This window comes from Mobula hypostoma, chromosome 13, assembly GCF_963921235.1.
Source record: "Mobula hypostoma chromosome 13, sMobHyp1.1, whole genome shotgun sequence".
Lineage (NCBI taxonomy): Eukaryota > Metazoa > Chordata > Chondrichthyes > Myliobatiformes > Myliobatidae > Mobula > Mobula hypostoma.
Genome location: NC_086109.1, coordinates 21012289 through 21032796, shown reverse-complemented (window position 1 = coordinate 21032796; position 20508 = coordinate 21012289). Strand labels below are relative to the sequence as shown.

Below are 20508 nucleotides of genomic sequence, written 5' to 3'. Positions count from 1 at the left end.
TCACTGAGTAGATTCAAAACCAAGAATGTTTTGGATGTTATAGGATTTGAGAGATTTCGAATTAATGCAGGAAAGTGACACTGAATTAACAGTTCAGTTGTAATCTAATTGAATCAGAATCAGAAACAAGTTTATTCTCACTGACATAATTCAAAATTCAAAGTAAATTTAATAACAAAGTACTTGTATGTCGCGATATTCTACCCTGAGGTTCATTTTCCTGCACACATTCACAGCAGATACAAGGAAGCACTATAGAATCAATGAAAAATTATACTCAAAGTTGGGCAAACAAGTAATGTGCTTGAGAAGACAAACTGAGCAACTACAATAATAATTACTACAAATAAGTCATAAATAATATTGAGAACATGAGTTGTTCTATGTGAAATAGAAAGTCATAAAAATTGAATTCAGAGCAGCCATGGAGGGGCTGAATGGCGTAATGCTCCATTTTCTAATGTTGCTTCTGCTTTTAACTGGCAACCTTCAACCCTCTGCCCTGTGGTTATTAGCCCTTTAATTATTGGAAACAGCTTCTTTTAATGCACAGAGATATAGGAGACTGCAGATGCTTTGATCTGGAGCTAAATTAAGCTGCTGGAAGTCTCTAGCAGGTCAGGAAACACCTAGGGAGGCAATGGGATAGTCAGGACCCTGCTTCAGTTCTGATGGTTGAGGTTTCGACCCAAAGTGCCTGAGCTCTTGGTCTGTCTAAATACTTTTGCCAAGTTTGTTAATGATTTTCTTACCTTTAATTCCAGGGCTATTCTAATCCGTAATGGAGAAGTTATCCCACTGTCTAATGAATTCACTCCTGAATCAGAGCGGCAGCGACTGCAGTATTTAGTAAGGAAATATCTCCTGTCTTTACTTCTTTGATATACGAGTTAGTGTGACAAGGGAGGAAGCAGCAAAACATAAACACAAGAAACTCTGCAGAAGCTGGAAATTCGAAGCAACACACTCAGAAAGCTGGGCAAACTGTATTGCTTTGGATTTCCAGCATCTGCAGCATCTCTCATATTATGACCTCACTATTTTGCCCAGCAGCCATGCACAAAATGCTGGAGAAACTCAGCAGGTCAGGCAGCGTCTGTAGAAATGAATAAACAGTCGATGTTTCAGGCCGAGACCCTTCTTCAGGACTGGAAAGTAAGGGAGGAGACACCAGACTGAAAAGGAAGGGGGGAGTGAAATGAAGATAGCTAGAAGGTGAAGCCAGGTGGGTAGGTGTTGTGATGGAAATGAGACAGATTCTTTGGGTCTCAAACGCAAGGATTCTGGACACACAGTTTTAACAATAAGGATTTTATTTACGAGTGGAGAAGAGAATGGGAACAACACAAGCAGCTACAATATCCGCACAAATGCGCTTAGAATAGACGAGTGTGGGAAAAGTCGGGTCGGCTGTACAATACACGGGAAAACGGTGTGGGGACAGAGTACAGGTACATATACAAGCAAGGGAAAAGTAACTACGATACCTGCCACCCCTTGACTATGGACAGGCAGGGCTCTCTGCTACAGGGACAACAATAAGCGCTCCCAAAACCCTATTCAATGCACAGCTCACCATGTGTCTCCAGCGCTGTTCTGCGTTCTTCAGCCTGGAGTGAAACAGGGTGGTCCCTCGAGGATGGCAAAAAAGAGAGCGAGCCAAGCACATGTAGCACCCTTTATAGGTCAGGGAGCTGGAGGGTCCGGCCCAGGCGATTCACCGGGGGGCCAACGGCTTGGTGCTAGAAGGGTTAATCCAATTAAGGTGGCCAATGTTTAAGTGTGCATTGATTAGTTTGGAGGGGTGAAATGTTGACTGGCATGTGGTGTGCCTTCTGACCAGGTAGAGGGCAGTGCTGAGCCGTGACAGGCACAGCTCTCTGGATACAATAGGAAAGATAAAGGACTGGAGAGAAAGGAATCTGATAGGAGACAAGAGTGGGCCCAGCCATCCTATCCAGCCCCTTTAACCTTTTACCTCTGCCCCATCATGTTGATGAGCAACTAGAGCTCCCCGGCTCCTGGACCAGATTAGTCTACAGCTCACTGAGGGTAGGAGTCAGGAATTGATTTCCATCTTATCTTCGATAGTGGGTGATCCCCAAGAGCTCTGCCTGAATGTGGAGGTATAATGGGTAAATGATCAGGAATATTGCCTCAGTTGTCTTCCAAACCATTGTCAACTCCAAAAAGTCCATTGTTTTAGCAGTCCCGCCACAGCTGCATAATATGCCACAGTCTAGGAACTAATCCCAGTTTCTGTAGTCTCCCCAGTAACCTGTTCACCTAGCCACCATCTACCTGACAGCCGGTTGTGCGGGAGCTATATGGCCACTGATATGTAAAACTACAATTTTTCTCACAAAGCGCAGTGCTCAATATTGGTTCACTGTCCCCCATTTTAAAACTGTTACCCCTCCCCATCCTCAAAAGTATCTACATAAGGCAATGCCTCGAGAAGGTAATATCTATCATCAAAGATCCCTACCATTTGGTCCATGTCATCTTCTCATGGCTACCATCAGGTAGGAAGTATAGAGGCCCAAAATCTGACACAATAATAGCTACTTCCCTTCATCAATTTAAGAACCAATCTCCATAACCTCAATCAGTATAACCACACTATGACCACTTTTGCAGTACAATGCACATTGCTTTCTTTCTGTTCAAATTATGTTAATTCTTTATAATTTTGTATAATTTAAGCGTCTCTTGTGAATGATGTGTTTCTAATACTATGTGCCAATGATCCTGCTGTAAGCAAGTCTTTCATAGTGCAATAGCCCACCCCCATAGACCCATTTATCTACTGTATGTAAAATGCGTAAAACTCCAATTCACTCACAACCCTTCTGCTCCAGGCCTTTATCAGATCTCCAGTGTTCTTCACAGCACCATTGGTGGCTTCAGACACCAAGAGCTATGCTCTAGAATTCCCTTCCTAAATCTCCAGCTTTCGATGCCTCCTTAAAAATTATCTTTAAAAACCTGTCCTCTATCACCTATCCTACCTTAGGTGAAAAAATTTGAACCTGTGGAAGATTTTACTAGATTATTTTTTTCTGTCTAGGGATATTTACAGCCACATCTGCTAGGAAATGAGTTCACACATTTGGAATTTCCAAGGAGAATTCAGCACCGGGAAATTGGCCGCAAGATGTTGTTCCGTGATTATAGCATGACTGGCTGGTAAGAGTTGACCAACAATTTCTTTTTTTTTAAACATTTTACAAGATTTGAATAATACACACAAAATGCTGGAGGAACACAAGCAAATCAGGCAGCATCCACGGAGAGGAATAAACTGCTGACATTATGGGCCAAGACCCTTCATCAGGATTGGAAAGAAAGGGGGAAGAAGCCAGAATAAGAAGGTGGGGGGAGGTGAAGGAGTACAAGCTGACAGGTGATAGGTGAGGCCAGGTGAGGGAGAAGGTAGGTGGGGGGAGGGGACAGGTGATGAAGTGAGAAGCTGGGAGGTGATAGGTGGAAAATGTAAAGGGTTGAAGAAAGAGGAATCTGAATGGACAGGAGAGTGGACAGGATTTGAATGTTGCTGGCAAGACCAACCTTCATTGTTCTTCCTGAATTGCCTTCAAATGGGTGGTGATGAGCTGTTTTGTTTGACCTGCTGCAATCTTCCCGGTAGATAGAGGAGTAAGTGGGTTTGGTAGGTGACAGCAGGGTGGGTCAGTTGCTAATAACACCTTGTGTGCACATTTGGGCAGATTGGTGTTGGATGTGAACTGAAAGAAAATGGTGGATAGCGCAGTGGAAATAAGACTGATTAATGATTATTCCAGAGATCCTGCACAAGATGAGATGAATGTTTCCATGGTTTACTACCGCTGCAAAAAATAATGCATTTGTCCAACTCGCATCTTGAGCACCATGAGGGGCAGATGAATATTTCCTGATCTAGTCAACGTGTATTCCTGCATTCCCGCCCCCTCCTTTCTGCAGGGCATACAAGACCATAGAAGAGGATGACTTGAAGTTCCCATTGGTGTATGGGGAGGGCAAAAAGGTAAGTGGTGCAACCAAAAGCAAGCTGCGATCACTGACAATTCAATGTCACGTTTGCGATCTGGAGGTGAGCATTCCAGGGATTTCTGGTGTTTCAACAGGTTAACAAAACTCTTTCACAACATCGTCATGGAGCCCAGAAACAGGCCCTTCAGCCCACCTTGCCCATGCTGACCGTACTACCCACTTATAAGCACTTGGCCCGTAGCCTGCAGTCACGTTTTGTATTCTTGACATAACCCAAAAACACTTCACAGCCATGATCATTGAAGTTCAGGCATCGCTATGTAGGGAAAATCAACTTATCTCACATTGCGTTACATCAATGAGCATTGAATTATCGGTTTCAAATAACCCACTCACCCTTTGTTCCTTTTCTATTCCTGCCACTCCACGTAGGGTCTCTCCGACTCTCTGTCTGTCACTTCCATTCCTCAACCCCTCCCCCCTCCAATAGCTAGACTCATCACACTTACCTCGCCTTCTTATTCGGACTTCTTCCCCCTTCCTTTCCAGTCCTGATGAAGGGTCTCAGCTCGAAACGTCGACTGTTTATTCCTCTCCATAGATGCTACCTGACCTTCTGAGTTCCTCCAGCGTTTGGTGTGTGTTACTCTGGAGTTCCAGCATTTGCAGAATCTTGTCTTTCCATCTGCTGTGCACCTACTTGCCTGTCTACCTGTGATTCTCTTCCTTTGATTCTCCTTTCCATCTGATTCCACTAACGCCCACCAGCCTCTGTCTCGCCCATTCCCCTCACATGTATACATTGGCTGTCGTCCCTCTACACTCTCAGTCCTGAATCAGTGTCAGAATAACAACAGGTTTCGGTTCACCTAGAGAACTCAGTTGTCTGTAAAAACTATGGACAGCCACAAGTGTTGAGGAGCAATACACACAGTAAAATTTCCTCCAGATAAAAGGCATTCATCAACCATGGGATTGAGTTCAAGAGCCATGAGGTAATGTTACAGCTATATAAGACCCTGGTCAGACCCCACTTGGAGTACTGGTCACCTCACGACAGGAAGGATATGGATACTATAGAGGGAGTGCAGAGGAGATTTACAAGGATGTTGCCTGGATTGGAGGGCATGCCTTATGAGAGTAGGTTGAGTAAACTTGGCCTTTTCTTCTTGGAGAGATAGAGGATGAAAGGTGACCTGATCGAAGTGTATAAGATGATGAGGGGTATTGATCGTGTGGATAGTCAGAGGTTTTTTCCAGGGTCGAAATGGCTAACACAAGGGGGCATAATTTTAAGATGCTTGGAAATAGGTACCGAGGGGAAGTCATGGGTAAGTTCTTCCACACAGAGAGTGGTGGGTGCGTGGAATGCACTGCCGGAGGCTGTGGTAGAAGCAGATACAATAGGGTCTTTTAAGAGCCTCTTAGATAGGTACATGGAGCCTAGAAAAATAGAAAGCGAAATTCCGGGCAGTGTCTAGAGTAGGTTACATGGTGGGCACGACATCGTTGGCCAAAGGACCTGTAAAGTGCTGTAGAATTCTACGTTCTGTGTTCATATCTGAAGATCTGTCCTGCGACCAGCATGTGTTCATATCAGAAGATCTGTCCTGCGACCAGCACTTAACTGTCATCACAAAGAAGGCACAACAGCGCTTCTATAGAAGCCCAGTGGAGGGTATACCAACTGGTTGCTTCACAGCCTGGTATGGAACCAACAATGCCCAGGAATGGAAAAGTCTACAGAAAGTGGTCCATCACAGGCAAAGCCCTCCCCCTCACTAAGCCACGTCCATCGTCAAGGACCCCCACAATCCAGGCCATGCTTTCTTCTCAATACGACAACCGGGCAGAAAGTACAGCAGCCTTGGGTCCTCCACCACCTAGTTCAGGAACCCTACAACCACCAGGCTCCTGATCCAGCTCGGATAACCTCGTGCACCACGACTCTGACCTGATTCCAAAGTCTGCACACTTGCTTTCAAGGACTCTACAGTTTGTCATATTTTGTAGCCTGGTTTTCAGTCTTTGTTTATTTATAATTTTTCATAAATTCTATTCTTTTTTGTTATTTTTCTGCAAATCCCTGCAAGAAAATGATTCTCTAGGTAGTTTATGACAACATATTCCATACGGACTTTGATAATTACTTTGACTTCAAAGTTCAAAGTAAATTTATTATCAAAGAATGTATACCATATACTGTATAACCTTGAGATTCATCTTCTCGCAGGCAGCCACAAAACAAAGATCCAGAACAGAATCCACGGAAAACCCTACATGACAAATGCTATCAAACATCCAATGTGCAAGAAAAAACAAACTGTGCAAGTGGTTGGCTAGAAAAAACTACAGTCTGCAAGTTAGTGGATTTGAATGAATCAGGGACAGGGAAAGTAGACAAAAAGAACTAGAGTCTACAAATTAGTGGATTTGAATGAATTATGGATGGGGAAGTTGACAAACCAATTGTCCTTGATTCCCCCATTTTGTGAACTGTGAACTATTTCTGTTACAAAGTTCTACCCTTGTAATAATGATCAGAGGGGCACAGAGAGAATCTGTACTTACCAACAAGTAACCTTTATTGTCTCAAATAAAAGCATGTGGGTTCACAAACTAACTACCTGTGTGCACACCCACTAGAATTCCCTGACACCTTATGGACAGTCAATGAAGAGAAAGGGTATTACCTAGAGGAGGTGACTACGCTGGCCAGGCACTCCTCGTGGTCCCGATCTCCACGTTTCCATGGGAGTCCTCCTCATCTGCAACGGTTGGCCTCTGGTTGCTGGGGAATTATTGCCGTTACGTATATGGAGTTCGTGACTGTTTTAATGTTCCTCATCAGTTGAATTGATGGAACTCCATCCCTTTTGCTCAAAGTCACCTGACCTACCTGGGTCACCTTCTTACTGTCTCTAGTCCAGGGCTACAACCAACATTGTTCTATATTTATGCCCCCTAACCTAATGTATTTGTTCCTTTCAACTCTGACTGGTCCAAATCAGTCAATCTAAATAACCCAGAAACTGAGTCTAACGAGATTACAGATTACTTCTTTGTTAGGTCTGACACTTCACATAATAAATAGCTAATGGTCTCAGGTTTAGCAGGCCATTACCTGAAGCTCCTTGTGTCCACATTAAATTGCTCTGTTTAGATTATCCTAGAGTAAGAATCAGTTTAGAGTTTACAAAATGGGGGAAACAAAGACAATTGGTTGTCTTTGAACCATGGAGTCTCTGAGAGTGAGTCCACAGCCACAGAGCCAGTTCAGTGCTGAGATAACAGGAGCCCTGGTGGCTGCAGGCCACAGCTGCAGAGTTAATCAGTGCTGAGGTAACACAAGCCCAATGGCTGCAGGCCACAGCTGAGAGTCAGTTCAGCACGAAGGTGACACAGGAGCCTAGTGGCTGCAGGCCACAGCTGAGAGTCAGTTCAGTGCTGAGGTAACACAAGAGCCTAGTGGCTGCAGGCCACAGCTGAGAGTCAGTTCAGCACGAAGGTGACACAGGAGCCTAGTGGCTGCAGGCCACAGCTGAGAGTCAGTTCAGTGCTGAGGTAACACAAGAGCCTAGTGGCTGCAGGCCACAGCTGAGAGTCAGTTCAGTGCTGAGGTAACACAAGAGCCTAGTGGCTGCAGGCCACAGCTGAGAGTCAGTTCAGCACTAAGGTGACACAGGAGCCTAGTGGCTGCAGACCACAGCTGAGAGTCAGTTCAGCACTAAGGTGACACAGGAGCCTAGTGGCTGCAGACCACAGCTGAGAGTCAGTTCAGCACTAAGGTGACACAGGAGCCTAGTGGCTGCAGGCCACAGCTGAGAGTCAGTTCAGTGCTGAGGTAACACAGGAGCCCAATGGCTGCAGGCCACAGCTGAGAGTCAGTTCAGCACTAAGGTGACACAGGAGCCCAATGGCTGCAGGCCACAGCTGAGAGTCAATTCAGCACTGAAGCGAGTAATGCTTTACAATGTAGTGAGCTGAACACTGATTCACCCTTTGGCCTCAGCCTCGATCTTTTTCATCTGACTCGGCACATAAATATCGGGTCATTTTTCACTCTTAAGCCTGGGCCCCATTGCTTTAACTTTTCAGTAACGATTATCTGTGAATTACTGACTCTCTCAACAGGCACGTGTTATGGCAACAATAGGAGTAACTCGAGGACTGGGAGATCATGATTTGAAAGTTCATTGTTCCAACATCCACATCAAACCTTTCTTGTCCTGCATGCCGGAGGTGAGAGCTATCGATAGATGCTGTCAATAATTCGAATTGTATGAGGAAATAACTACCTCAGAGTTACTCGGTAGATATATAAAGAGAATCTGAAACTTCCCCCATCGTGTCCAGTACTTACTTGAGTCGAGGCAGAGCAGGGATTCAAAGTAACGGGGTGAATTCCAATGTTGGCTTTGCTTGTGAGAAATACTTGGAATTTCCCTTTTTATTCAAACCCAGGGGTTTCTGCTTTTTAACATTTGGAAATTTCAGACTCTGGTTGCATATTGATTTGATAGCCAAACTGTGAATGTGGATTTCTGACTACATATCATGTCCACAAATAGTATCACACTTGTCCACCATCTGCATTTTGAAAATCTCTCCCGTTTACTTAAGACAGGTCCTTTTTCTTGCCATCCCACTCAGCAACAGGCTTGATCAGTCCCGATAGAAGCTCATTAATTCTGGATGGATTATTAGAGTGAACTTAAGAGACTACTAGGCAGGTATATGGAGGAATTTAAGGTGGGGGGGGTATATGGGAGGCAGGGTTTGAGGGCCAGCACAACATTGTGGGCCGAAGGGCCTGTACTGTGCTGTACTACTCTTTGTTCTTTGTATGAGTCTGGAAAGAGAGGGCAATGGTGCAAGTGGGACGAGTGGGGTGTGAAAAAGGAAGAAAAGAGGGCAAGTGGGGGAAAGGGAGGGCTGCTGGGGTTATAAGAGGAACAAAGGTGGGATTCTAGGGAATGGTGGGTGTCTGGGGATGGAGCAAAGAGGAGCTGCTGAAGAAAGGGGAGGCAAAGTACAGCTACTTTCAGAAAGAGGTAGAAAAAAGGGTGCTGTGGATGCAAGAAGGGGAATGGAAGGATACCCAGAGAGGAGGAGGGAAAGAAGAGTGTAGGGGTAGTGGTGGGGGGAGGGGGGGGAAGAGAGAAAGTAGGGGAAGAAAGGTCACTGGAAGACTGTGGAGGCCAGACTCTGGGATAGAAGAGATGGAGAGCAAGGCCCAGAAGGATCTTTTTTGAATGGACATCTGTTTTTTTTTCAGAGACCACTTGGGTAACTCAACCCCAGAACTACACCCCTTTACATTTAATGGTCTTGACAGTAATGTAGGATGCTATTTTTTTTATATATGTACAGCCCAGAACAGACCCTTCTGGCTCACCAAGCTGTGCTGCCTAGCAAGCCACTGATTACACTAGCCTAATCGCAGGGGAATTTACAGTAACCAACTAACCCACTAACTGGTACGTCTTTGGACTAAGGGAGGAAACCGGAGGAAACCCACACGCGCACGGGCAGAACTTTCTTACAGATGACGCCGGAATTGCTAACTCTGAGCTCCAACGCCCCAAGCTGTAATAGTGCCGCGCTAACTGCTACACCACCGTGGCACCCCAAATATTTCAGTACTAAGGAGCCCTATTAGACTGAGACAAGTAACCAATCTGGATATTCACGGGAAGGCCATAATGACCTTTTTTTAAGTTCTTGCCGTCCTGTTACATCTGATTCCGTTGCCTCAATTTGTTTCTAATTCAAAGGTCCAGCAGAGGGCAACAGATGCTCTGAGAGAAACAGGAATTCAAGTCGAGCTCTTTGTCATATGCACAAGAATGATGATAGGTACAGATAAACTGAAAGACTTGCAGCAATATCACGGGCACATAGATACAGACAACATACAAAACATAAATTATATAAAAATACCATTTAGTTAAAAATAGACTGTGCAAGAAGCAAGATCTTAGTGCAAGAAGAAACAAAGACACAATTGAAAGCCATGAAGTGGACTTGACCTAGACTGGACTTTAAGTAGCAGTTGCACTTTGCTAAAACATTCAGGTTGAATTTTATACTGTCGTAAGGTCTGCACTCTCCTGGAGGTGGGGGACTTTTGATCGGTCTTCTGCACTGTGTGTTCCTTACACTTGACAACAGTCCACCTCTCCGCTGAAATACCAGAACAAAGCTCATGATCTGCAGACGTGGAAACTCCCTGGAAAGGCACAAGGGAGCCTGAGAACATCTGTGATTCCATTCTTGTTTGAAAGTCCTGTTGAAGATGGATATTTGGTGGGTGGGCAACAATAAACTGGACAATTGAAAATGAGGAGCCTTTAAGTGAAACATTTAGAGAACAGGGGTGAGGTAATGCATGCAGAGGCTGTTGGGGAGATAGATGTAGACTGAAGGAACTGCATTGCTGATATGCCTGGAGACAGGCGTGGTGGTGGTGAATCAGAGCGGATGTTCAGGAAATGCAGGAAATACACTCAGTGGCCACTTTATTGGGTACAACTGTATTCCTGCTTGTTAATGCAAATATCTACTCAGCCAATCATATGGCAGCAACTTAATGCATAAAAGCATGCAGACGTGGTCAAGGGCTTCAGTTGTTGTTGAGACCAAACATCAGAATGGGAAGGAAATGTGATCCAAGTGACTTTGACTGGTGGAATGATTGTTGGCGCCAGACAGGGTGATTTGAGTTATCTCAGAAACTTCTGATCTTCTGGGATTTTCACACACATCAGTGTCGACAGTTTACAGAGAATGGTGTGAAAAACAAAAAAACATCCAATGAGCGGCAGTTCTGTTGGTGAAAATGCCTTGTTAGTGAGAGAGGCCAGAGGAGAATGACCAGACTGGTTCAAGCTGACAGGAAGGCAACAGTAAATCAAATAACCATGCGTTACCACAGTAGTGTGCAGAAGAACATCTCTGAATGCACAACATAGTCAAACCTTGAAGTGGATGGGCTACAGCAGCAGAAGACCACAAACATACACTCTGTGACTGAAGGTACCTAATAAAGTGGCCACTGAGTGTAGGTGTGAGGGCTCCATCAGCAACAGCAGTAGGCCTCATCTTGAGAATTGGTATGGAAGGGATGGAGAAATAGAGGGAAAATGGGATGTTATCCTTACAGGAGGAAGGGGGAAGGTATAGTTGAGGTGGTTACATGAGTAAGTGGATTTATAAAAGATGTCAGTGACAAGTCATTCTCCTGAGGTAGAGATACAGAGATCTGGAAATGGAAGAGTAATGTCAGGTGAATTTGAGGGTAGGGTAGGGAACATGATGAAATGGCTGAACTCTGCATGAATGCATGAAGCAGCACCAATTCAGTGATCAATGTAACACTCACAATACGCTGGAGGAACTCAGCAGGTCAGGCAGCATCCGTGGAAAAGATCGGTCGACGTTTCGGGCCGGAGCCCTTCGTCAGGACTGTAGAGGGAAGGAGCAGAGGCCCTATATAGAAGGCGGGGGGAGGGTGGGAAGGAGAAGGCTGGTCAGTTGCAGGTGAGAAACCAGTAAGGGGAAAGATAAAGAGGTGGGAGAAGGGAAGCAGGGAAGTGATAGGCAGGAAAGGTGAAGAAAGAATAGGGGAAAACACAATGGGTAGTAGAAGGACGCGGAACCAAGAGGGAGGTGGTGGGCAGCTGAGGGAGGGGGCAGAGTGACATAGGGATAGAGGAAGGGAAGGGGAGGGAATTATCAGAAGTTGGAGAATTCTATGTTCATACCAAGATCAATGGTATGTGATCAGTGTAGCAAATAAAGAGCTGGGAGGCATGCTGGAAAAAAATTTGCAATAAGGACTATTCCATGTGGCCAACAAAAAAGGCTAAAGTATAACTAAGGCCTATGTGAGTGTCTACTTGCTTTTAGTAGGAAACGGAGGGAATTTTAAGAGAAGTTCTTGAGGGCAAGGAAAAGTTCTGTCTTTGTTCAAGAATGAAATTGAAGACCTTAAGACTATACTGATGAGAATGGAGATGTATAGAGACTGGATGTTCATGGTAGAATTGGGAGCAGGGGAATGTGAAGTTAATGAAATGTTGAAGACCATCAGAGAAGGCCTGGATGGCAACGGAAGGTGTTAGATCTGGAGGGTGGTGGGGTGAAAGTCAAGGACCAAAGAAACTGCTCTGTATCGGAGGAACTCACTTCCACCCATTTCCAGGCTTCTGATACCCACCAGGGACCTCCATTCTATCCCACATGACTCTGTTCTCCCCACTCCAATACCCCTCTCAGTCTCTCTTTCTTCTCCCTCCTCTGATTTCACCCTAGCTGTCTTGTCTTCACCGTCCTTCCTGAACTCCTACGCTTCAATGCTGAACAGTCTGTCCTTAGCAGAGGCCTCCTATGCCTGCATCTTACTGGGTTCCAGGCCTGACACAATATCAAGTTATTCCATTGCCTATTTCTTCATCATGAAGTCCTCACCCCCCCCGCTCCCCATGATAATCTCTTCTCCCATCTCCAACCTTCCTCTTCCATTTGTACTCCCCCTTCCGCCTTTTACCCTCTCTTGATCTTTTCATTTCCAATTGCCAACTCTTCTCTCATTTGAAGAAGGGGACCTGCATCCACAAGTGGAGAATAAGCAGACAGCTCAAATAAATAAGGGAACTAGAAGTGAACACAAGTAAATGGGTGAATTGGGGAAGGCACCCAAAAGCTGGGTGATAGTTGGTGGGTGGGGGGGGGGAATTATTGTGTTAGTAAATGGGTGAATTGAAGCAGACCACCAGCTAGTGGGCAAATTGGAGAAAAGTGCCAGTGGATGAATGTATTTGTGTAATGCATCACTGATTTGGTAGAGGTATGCAGGTAAATGAATAAAGGGGAGGAGAATTTGAGGTAGGATGCCAGTAAATCAGTGAGTTGTGGGGAGGGCAACTGAAAATGAGTGAATTGGAGTGAAGGCAGCAGCGGATGATCTGTGGCGAGCATGCATGGACTTGGAGTGCCATTCCACAGATAACGTGTGCCTACTTGCAGCAATATGCTGACAACGTTCAGAAATGGCCGACATCTGCATCTGAGCCATGTAATCATTTGTGGGTGAAGTAATTTCCCGTGACGTCCAAGATAACTACACATCACCAGATTGCCCACCATCAACAACCCAGCCAAAACCTTAACTGGACCATCCACATAAAATAAGGTCGATACGAGATCACCTCAGAGGTCGATATCCTGCAGTGAGTGAATTGCCACTTGACTCCCAAAGTCCACCGTCTGGTGAAAGTGAGTCAGAAGTGTAACAAAATAGTACATTCCAAAATATTGCAGGCCCTGCAAAAGCGTCTCAGCTCGAACTATCAATTGTCTATTAATTTCCATGCACGCAGCCTGACCTGCTGGGTTCCATCAGCGTTTTGTGTGTGTTGCTTTGGATTTTCAGCATCTGCAGATTTTCTCGTGTTTATGTAACAAAGTATTTTCCAACAATATTCAAGATCCATGTTATTGTAACCAGCTTCATGGTGTGCCTAAACATTCACTCGTCTCTATCACGTAGAAAGAAGAAAACAGGCTGTATGAATAGGGGAAGGCCACTGCTTTTTCAAAGGTTAACTTTATTTGTCATGGTGTACATTGAAATATACCAAGAAATCCGTCACTTGTGTGAACGACCAGCGCAGTCCAAGGCTGTGCTGGGAGCAGCCCGCAAGCATCATCATGCTTCCAGTGCCAACATACTATGCCCACAACTCACCAACCAGACCTGTAGGTCTTTGGAATGTGGGCGTAAACCAGAGCACCCAAAGGAAATGCACGCGATCCTGGAGAGAAAGTACAGATTCCTTACAGACAGCGTCTGGAATTGAACTTGGGTCACTGGCGTTGTAGGATGTTACGCTAACTACTACCCTACCGTGCCGTTCCTGAGTGCAAGGTCCCTTCCATTTTACATATCACCCTCATTTAAGATTATGCTTTTTGTTCCTGGTTCTAAATCCTGGAATTCCTTATCTAACAGTAACATGAAAGTGCCTTCACAAAAATGAGGTTAAACCTGCCATTGCCACGAGGTTTTGCCATCAATTCCCACATCGCTCAAATTAAGAAATAAGTGAATTAAATATTTAGTGGTCATAAAGGGAATCCGTTATGGATTTCAGGAGAAACTTCTTTATCTAGAGAGTGGTTACAATGTAAAACAGCTGCCACAAATAGACGAGGTATATTGCATAGCTGTGTTTGATAGGAGTCTAAAAATGACATTGGGGAAAGAGAAATCAAAGGCTGCATTGTGTGGGTGGATATATAGTTGTATGAACCTGCAGGCTTCAATGGCCTGTCAGTGAGCAATAAACAGTGTAGCTCTGTGCAACTTGTTCAATAAAATCTTTTGTTATTCCGGCAGGTGAAAGTTTATGATGTGAAAAAGTATGAGCATAGTATGGATGATGTTATAGTGATGGGGACAGATGGCCTGTGGGACGTGGTCTCAGATCGAGAGGTGGCTGATACAGTCATTCGCATGCTTTCCAGCTGTGATCCTGATGACCCCAACAGGTTTGTGAAATTGATATGGTTTTCCCAAAGTCTTTCTCACAAAATGAAGGTTCGGGACATGAAATTTAGAAAAGAGGATGCACTTATTCAGCATCTTTCAGATTCAGATTTACTTATCATGTGCACATCAAAGCATACAGTGAAACGTGTCAAGCGCACACACAGCAGCTGCAGATGTTCTCTTGTTTGTGAGTGAAATGTGCCTTTTGTGTTAACAACCAACATGCCCGAGGATGTACTGCGACGCACATTCCATCACCAAAATATCATGCTCACAGTGTTCAGCAGGACAACACAAACAGAAACAACAGCAGAGCAAAATAAGATTTCTTCACTCTGTGTGTATTAAAAAGCTTTACTAGCAGCAGCATAATTATGGAGCGTAGGTCACCGTAGCAACATAGGAAATGCAAGCACTAATTTGAGCACAGTAGGCTCTCATGAACACCAATAGATTAATACCCCAACAACCCGTTTAGGTGACTTTAGCTGAGGGATAACTATTGATCAGAACATCAAAGAAAATTTCCCAGCTTTTTCAAGTAAGCCATGGGGTTTTTTTTTACTGACCATCTGAAATGGGGAAAAAAAAAACAAGCCTTAATTGAAAATCTCTCAGCACCAGGGGCAGTGCTGTACTCCTTCAGGACTGCGTCAAGGATGTCAGTTTGGACTTTTAGTTTAGTCAACAGAGTGAAGTTTCAGTGGTATATTTCTTAATTCCATTAAACTTTTCATAGTTCTCTGAACTCAGGCACTCTATTCCAAAAATAATGACCCAGAAAGCCGACACATAAAGCATCCACTGGGACAACAAACGTTCCATGTAAGCACAATCTGCGGCACACTCGCACAAGGAACAGAAGCCTATGTGGTCATCAGATTCTAGCAGCCAATGAGTCTCTGCTTAGTATAAACATGGAAAAAGTTGAATCACTCCTTGTCATTACAATCTTTTATGGATTCATACAAAACAGACAGAGGTCCTTTAGCCTGTGCCAGCTCTTTGAAAGAGTTATCCAATTAGTCCAGTTCCGCCTATTCCCCATAGTCCAACAAATTTATCCTTTCCAAATACATATCTCATTCTTTTCTGAAAGTTGCTATTGAATCTGCTTCCCCTACTGATTTGGACTGTGAACGATATAAAAACAGCTTTCAGCATTAAAAAAAAATTCTCCTCATCTACTCCTTGTTTAAGCGTCCTGTGATTTATTAACCGTCCGTACATTGGCAGCAGCTTTTGCCTAATTATTCCATTAAAATAATTCCCAATATTCCACAATTAAGTCTCTTCCAAACTTTAGCTTCAGGGGACAAAAAGAATCTCACGTCTCGCCAAGTAACTGAAGCTTCTCATCTTGCGTACAGTTTTGGTAAAATGTCTCGTATTTGTAATGCAGAGGTCAAGTGTTGGTCTGCTATTGATGCGGCTGCTGCTCACTATCTGGGCTCTGTGGCAGTATTGCTGGAGAAGGAAAAGCTTGCATCTATATAGAGATTTTCATTGAGGCAGAGAATCCCAAGACAATTTACAATTAATGAATCACAACTAATACATTGCCCTTAGTAATCAGACTGTAATATAAACCATTTTTAAATGAGGTGGAAGTATTTAAAAGGTTCTGTAATAGAACCAGTAATTAGAGTTGCCAGGCCTCCAGCATTTTCCTGGAACCATTTAGGAACTGACAAATTAATCTTCAGCGCACTGCAAGGGATCTGGTAGAGAGAGAAGTAAAAGTATTGACTGCTTTCAGCTATAAAAATATTTGAGGTAAGGTGAAAGGATATTGGGCTGAGCACCAAAAAATCATCCAACTGAGCTGCAAGCATTCGGTTGATTTTCAGTTGGCTGTTTGAAACCATGGGTAGGGCTTGCAATATTGGCCATATTGAGTGGATGGGTGGGATTGTAGGGTGGGCAGCATTGTAATGGAAACCTCCCGGAAGGTATCCAAATCGAATTGACAGACTTCTTTGCAAATTGAGAATCCAGCTTGATTTGCTTCCCTCTAAATGAATTTATTCTTTTGTATATTTCTTATCCTATTCCCCATTGAATTTAGAATGTTGCTGAGAAAAATTAATGAGAAATGTCATTATTCAGAATTACTGAAATATGAAACTTTTTTTAAATCTAGGTGTTAGTCAAATCAAGTAGTTCAAATGTTTCTTTATGGAAATCCCAAAACATTTTACAATGAGTGAAGTACACCTAACACATTGTCCTTAGAATCAAGCTGTAATGTAAACCTTATAAAGGAGAAGGGGACATTGAAAAATTGGGACAAGTCGTACAGTACCTCAGCATAGATACATGTCCTTTGGCCCATCTATTATTCTGTCTAGCCCCATTGACCTGCACAGGACCATAGCCCTCCATACCCTTCCCATTCATGCAGTGAAACTTATGTTGAGCGTAAACACCAAATAGCTTAAGTGCCCAACTTGCGCTTTACTTCTGATATGTTTCCATGTAATTCTCCCCACAGGTTCACACTGGCAGCCCAGGACTTGGTGATGAAATCCCGCGGAGTTTTGAAGGACCATGGGTGGAGATTGTCAAATGACAGGCTGGGCTCAGGCGACGACATATCCGTCTTTGTCATTCCTCTTTATGGGCACACGTGATTGGCCTTTGGGGCGACCAATCCTTCAGCTCTGCAAAGACTGGAAAATGGATCTATTCGTCTGTGAATAATGGAGACACAAGAGACTGTATGCTGGAACCTGGAGCAAAAAAAAACACAAAGTTGTGGAGGAACTCGGGCACCATCTGTGGAGGGAAATGGGCAATCTGGTTAATGGACCAGTCCAGATCGAAGGTCTTGGCCTGAAGCGTCAACTGTCCATTTCCATCCCCTGATGCTGTCTGACCCATTGAGTCTATAGAATGCAGAACAGTACAGCACGGGAACGGGCAATTTGCCCCATGATATTGTGCAGAGTTCCTACAGCTGATTTTTGCTGCATCCCTAAATAACCTTTTTAAATTGGGTTGTTCCCCACGAGTATAATACAGTATAATCCCTCTTGAAAGCAGGAACTTGCACTTGTGAGTGCCTTTCATAACCTCACAGCATTCCAAAGTGTCTTAAGGTTGTGTAGTCAGTGCAGGAATGTCTGAAATCTGTCTCTCAACTTGCATATTACAAATTCCTAAGAAAATATGATAAATGGTACAGTAAATCAAATTATTGAGCCTTAGTCAAGACCAAATATAAGCATTAACAACCACGTGCACACTCCTGCAGTTTTTCAAGTTTATATCCACCTGAGATGGGCTTGAGTTCAAAATCTTATCCAAAAGACTACATTTCAGTATTGTACTGAGAGTTGGTGTGGTTTGGATTATCAAGTCTCTGGAAGAGGGCGTAAACCCTCAACCCTGAGACTGTTAAGGAAGAGATTTTCCACTGAGGTATGCTGACAAATTCCTTATGTACACCGCTAGCTTCTGCAAAGAACTAAATCTTTCAGAATATATCCTGAGACCGGCGACTGATGAGGTTGCAGTACCCTGCTGGGTGCTCCTGCTGTTCTGAGATAGCCAAGTTCAAAAGCAAAGTGCTGAGGATGCCGGAGGTCTGAAGTACAAATAAAAATCCCTGAAAGCTAGTTTCAAACTGACCTCATCTGCACGCTTTATTATGACTAACCTGCCATCTCTGGATTTTATAGATATTTATGAAGTGAGGGACAATCGACACTCTGTAAATATATAACATTAACACAAATGCTGGAGATGACAGGTATATTTAGACTAGCCACGATTTCCCCTGGAATATCCAGGAATTGAAGATCCAGGATATGGCTTTGAGCAAGATGTCCAAGAGAAAAACTATAATGGGCAAGGATAATGTTCTTTTCTTTGAGCACTTTAAAAACTTACTAAAAATGTTAACATGCGAAATTCTGCAGATGCTGGAAATCGAAAGCAACAGTGCTGGAGGGACACAGCCCGAAACGGCGACAGTTTATTCATTGCCATAGATCCTGCCTGACCTGCTGAGTTCCTCCAGCATTTTGTGTGCGTTACTAAAAATATAGATTGTAAGGAAAAAGACTGGATGAGTAGTTTAAAATGAGGAGCATATGATATAAAGTCAGGGGAGTGGCAACTCAATAGTTAAGAGTCTTAGAATTCATTCAACCAGAAGGAACTAAAGTCATTTCTTTCCCCTATCACCCATCTCCCCAACCCCAAACTTGCCAAGGCAGGATCCAGCTGTTAAATGATAATCACACAAAAGACCGCGGATGCCAGGATCTGGGGCAACAAAAAATCTGTTAGAGGAACTCAGCAGGTTGCTCTTCATCTGTGGACGGATGAGGGAATTGGCACTGATAGTCCTGATGCAAGACTTTGGCCTGAAACATGGACAATTTCTTTCATTCCACAGAGGCTGCTTTACCCAGAATTCCTCCAGCAGATCATTGCCATTAAATGACGAACCCCGAGTTTTCATCTTGCTTAATGCCAACAGGCGCTTGTTCAATGCTGGTTCTAACACGGTTTGGTGACATTGCTCGAGGGATAAACATCAACCAGAACAGCAGGGGAAATTCCCCAGCTTTCTCAAATAAGCCTTGGGATGTTTTATGCTTATCTGAGTTGGAAAAACAGATCTGAATAAACATCTCATTTGAAAGGCCACCACCGGGACTCCTTTGGGGCTGCATCAGCGATGCCAGTTTGGATTTTCAGCATTCTTTATTTGAAGAAATGAATCTTGACATCGCCAGTGAATGACTCAATTCTAATTTTAAGGGTATGCTGGAAATACGATTAGGATTCCAGCTCTTGTTCAACATCCTGGGATGCCAGATGGGAAACAAGAGATTTAGAATGGCTGAGATGTTGTGTGTGGTAGATCAGCCAAGCGCCATTAAAGAAATATGTTTGAGGTGGTGTATTTACTCCTTGCCTTTTGCTTTTGCCTCTCAACCACTTTAATCTTTGAGACAATTCGGAAAACCAAAATCTTTCACAGTTTTTGGTCGTCTATTCTTAACATCACCCTATGGATCCAATTAACAATTTATTTTGATGATGTAAAGTGCCTTAGGATATTTTCATAGTGTTAAACAGGCTGTATAAATGAAAGAAAAGGGGTTATTCTTCCTTCTTTCTGCTGACAAGCAGCTCAGAACTATTATGAGATTTAAAAGTCCAAGTACAGAAATCATTGAAAGCCAGTGGGCAGTTACAAAAGTTCATGGGAAAAGGTAATGTAATTTTTACTTTTATCTCCATGGGATCTGGTTTCCACAAGGCACAATTTATGCTCCTACTGCATGGAATCTCGATCAGATTCACATCAAGAGCATTGTGTTCAATTTTAACATCTTTAACTTGAAGGGGAGCACTGGCACAGGAGAGGCTACAGGACAGGTTCCTAGAAACGATTTCTGGTCCTAGAAGTGGATTAAATTACAGAGTAAGGTTGCATTTACTTAAATACAGTGCCTTCAACATTGATAATTTGATGGGAAGGAATGGCAGTAGTATTGTTGATTCAATGGAGGTGTATGAAATGTTAATGATTTGATGAGATAATGAGAACCTAAAATCCTTTAAATCAAAAATTTTGAACTTGGATACATAGGGGTAAAACGAAGAATTTTTTATATAAAGATCAGCAAAATTTCTGTAAGTGAACGTAAATAAAAAGTTGCTCCCCATAAATCCATTCTGTCCTTTTTTCTTTGGCTTCAGACTAACCTGGGAAGGCAGAGAGATTCCCAGCTCTCTTATTCCTATTTTGCCAAGAGTTTAATTTTCATACTGGCAAGGCAGTGGAGTGTACAGTAATCTCCAGCAGGGAAATACGGAGTCCCTGAAACTGCCCAAGGAATACAGGGACCTCTACCTGTGATGAACTGTAAGAAAGCCCCTTATATTTGCTGGAGGTTAGAAGGATAGGGAGGGTGGGATCTCACTGAAACCTATCGAAT

At 43.6% G+C, this 20508-nt stretch overlaps 1 protein-coding gene across 1 annotated transcript in view; it reads left to right on the top strand.

Moving 5' to 3' along the window:
- Nucleotides 1-20230, top strand: part of LOC134355479 (protein phosphatase 1H-like) — a 55466-nt gene extending 35236 nt beyond the window's left edge. Inside the window, exons 5-10 of the mRNA XM_063065414.1 lie at nt 765-849; nt 3071-3189; nt 3964-4027; nt 8128-8235; nt 14396-14547; nt 17043-20230. Of these exons, the coding sequence (XP_062921484.1) occupies nt 765-849; nt 3071-3189; nt 3964-4027; nt 8128-8235; nt 14396-14547; nt 17043-17181 (667 nt within the window). The 3' untranslated portion in view covers nt 17182-20230. The remainder of the gene's footprint in view (nt 1-764; nt 850-3070; nt 3190-3963; nt 4028-8127; nt 8236-14395; nt 14548-17042) is intronic.
- Nucleotides 20231-20508: the final 278 nt, after the last annotated feature.